Source organism: Myotis davidii, unplaced genomic scaffold (assembly GCF_000327345.1).
Source record: "Myotis davidii unplaced genomic scaffold, ASM32734v1 scaffold13, whole genome shotgun sequence".
NCBI lineage: Eukaryota > Metazoa > Chordata > Mammalia > Chiroptera > Vespertilionidae > Myotis > Myotis davidii.
Window position 1 is genome coordinate 702,995 of NW_006286243.1, and position 1,834 is coordinate 704,828.

The 1,834-nt window shown below is 50.8% G+C and overlaps 1 protein-coding gene across 1 annotated transcript in view; it reads left to right on the forward strand.

Moving 5' to 3' along the window:
* LPAR5 (lysophosphatidic acid receptor 5) overlaps nucleotides 1–759 on the forward strand; it is an 11,058-nt gene extending 10,299 nt beyond the window's left edge. Inside the window, exon 3 of the mRNA XM_015559943.1 lies at nucleotides 2–759. Within this exon, the coding sequence (XP_015415429.1) occupies nucleotides 2–269 (268 nt within the window). The 3' untranslated portion in view covers nucleotides 270–759. The remainder of the gene's footprint in view (nucleotide 1) is intronic.
* Nucleotides 760–1,834: the final 1,075 nt, after the last annotated feature.

Genomic DNA, 1,834 nt, shown 5'->3' on the forward strand with positions numbered 1-1,834 from the left:
GGGTGCTGATGGTGATGGTGCTGCTGGCGGGCGCCAACTGCGTGCTCGACCCGCTGGTGTACTATTTCAGCGCCGAGGGCTTCCGCAACACCCTGCGCGGCCTGGGCTCTCCTCTCGGGACCAGGACCTCGGCCACCAACGGGGATGGAGGGACGCTCGCCCAACTGCCCCAGGGGACCACCCGCGCCAGCGGGCCTGCTGCCTCCAGCCAAGGACTGATCAGGCATTCCTATCCCCGAACGCCCATCCCCGAGGATTCTGTCCTCTAAACGATCATGGGGCCCTAGCCCGGTTACACCCACCTCCATCCCCTCGCGGCCCTCCCACTGGAAAACTTGCAGGGTGCGCACAGGAGGGCGGTGGATCCGACACTTGGATTTCTGGGTGGCGACTCCAACTCATAAATGCAGAAGGAGCAAAGTGTGGGAGCAAGGGGCACGGGGAAGGGAGGGTGCTGGTGGGAATGTCCTCTTTAAGTTCGTGGTGATGATGAGCATAGAAAAGAAGACCCCGTCCCCTGTCTGTAGGAAGGGGTGGTGCTGTGAGCCTGCCAAGACAGGGGCAGAGGAATGGGTGAAATGCCCTCGCGGGGGACTTGAAACACTGCCCAGCGCTAGTAGATGTAGCAGAAAAATGGATGTCTGGGTTTTAGACGGACCACAGCAGTCTTAGGGCCAGAGATGCCACCCACATTTCATTCCCACCTGGGCTTCCCCTCCCCGCATTGAGGCACAATACAAGAGTTTATTGGATAAGACAGAACTGGTTTCCTTCTTGTTTCGAGACTTGTAATAATTTAGACCTGACCTCCATCATGGGGTGGTTGGGGGGCAGGGCAAAACTGCGAGTTAGAAGGTTTTCTTTTCTCCAAAATCTTGGTCCCTGTTCCCCTTTCTAGGTCTTTTCTTATCCCATGTTCCAACCCCCTTTCAAGACCTCCTCCATTCTAGATCCTAAGTCTACTCCTGCCACACACACACCTGCCCCTCGTCCCCATGGCTTCATCTAGAATAAGGGAACAATTCTTTGTACTAAAGTAGCAGTTCTCAAATTTTTTGGTCTCAGATCCTTTACACCCTTAAAAATTGAGAATTACAAAGAGCTTTTGCATATACTTTGTTCTTTTGATACTTACCATATTAGAAATTCAATTAAGTTTTCAAAGCATACAGATCTGGCCACTGCACCATAAAGGTCCTTGGTTCGATTCCTGATCAGGGTACAGCCCCAGGATTTTGGTCTGGATTCCCAGTAGGGGGGCGTGCAGGAAGCAGCCAATCCAAATCCATGTTTCTCTCACACATCGATGTTTCTCTTTCTCCCTCTCCCTCTCTAAAATAAATAAAAAACATATTTGAAAAAACAGAAATACATAGGCACACATTCCATTAGCTGTGAAGAGCAATGGTATCTGCCATGAAGCCTCTGGAAAACCCCACTGTATACTTGTGATGGAATGAAAGTGAAAAGAACAAATGACAATAGAATTATGAAAATAGCTTTGACCTCATGGACTTCTCAAAGAGTCAGTCCCCAGATCACACTTTGAGAACTATACCTATACTAAAGTATTAAAGTTCTTGTGTAACTTCTTCCCAGGGCATTATACAGAGTGCTTTTTATTGCTGTGGAAGAGAGCAATGCTCAACAAATCAATTAGTAATTGTAGCCCTTAAGGCTTGGGGGTGGGGGTGGGGGTGGGACAGTAGGAGCTGCACACCAAATGGACCATGGCCTTGGGCTTGCTGGAACTGCAGCCCTATGGGGGTGGGGTGGAACTGGTCACACACACACTCTCAGGAGGAGGGGGTGGGGCTTCCCCGGAGGGAACAGG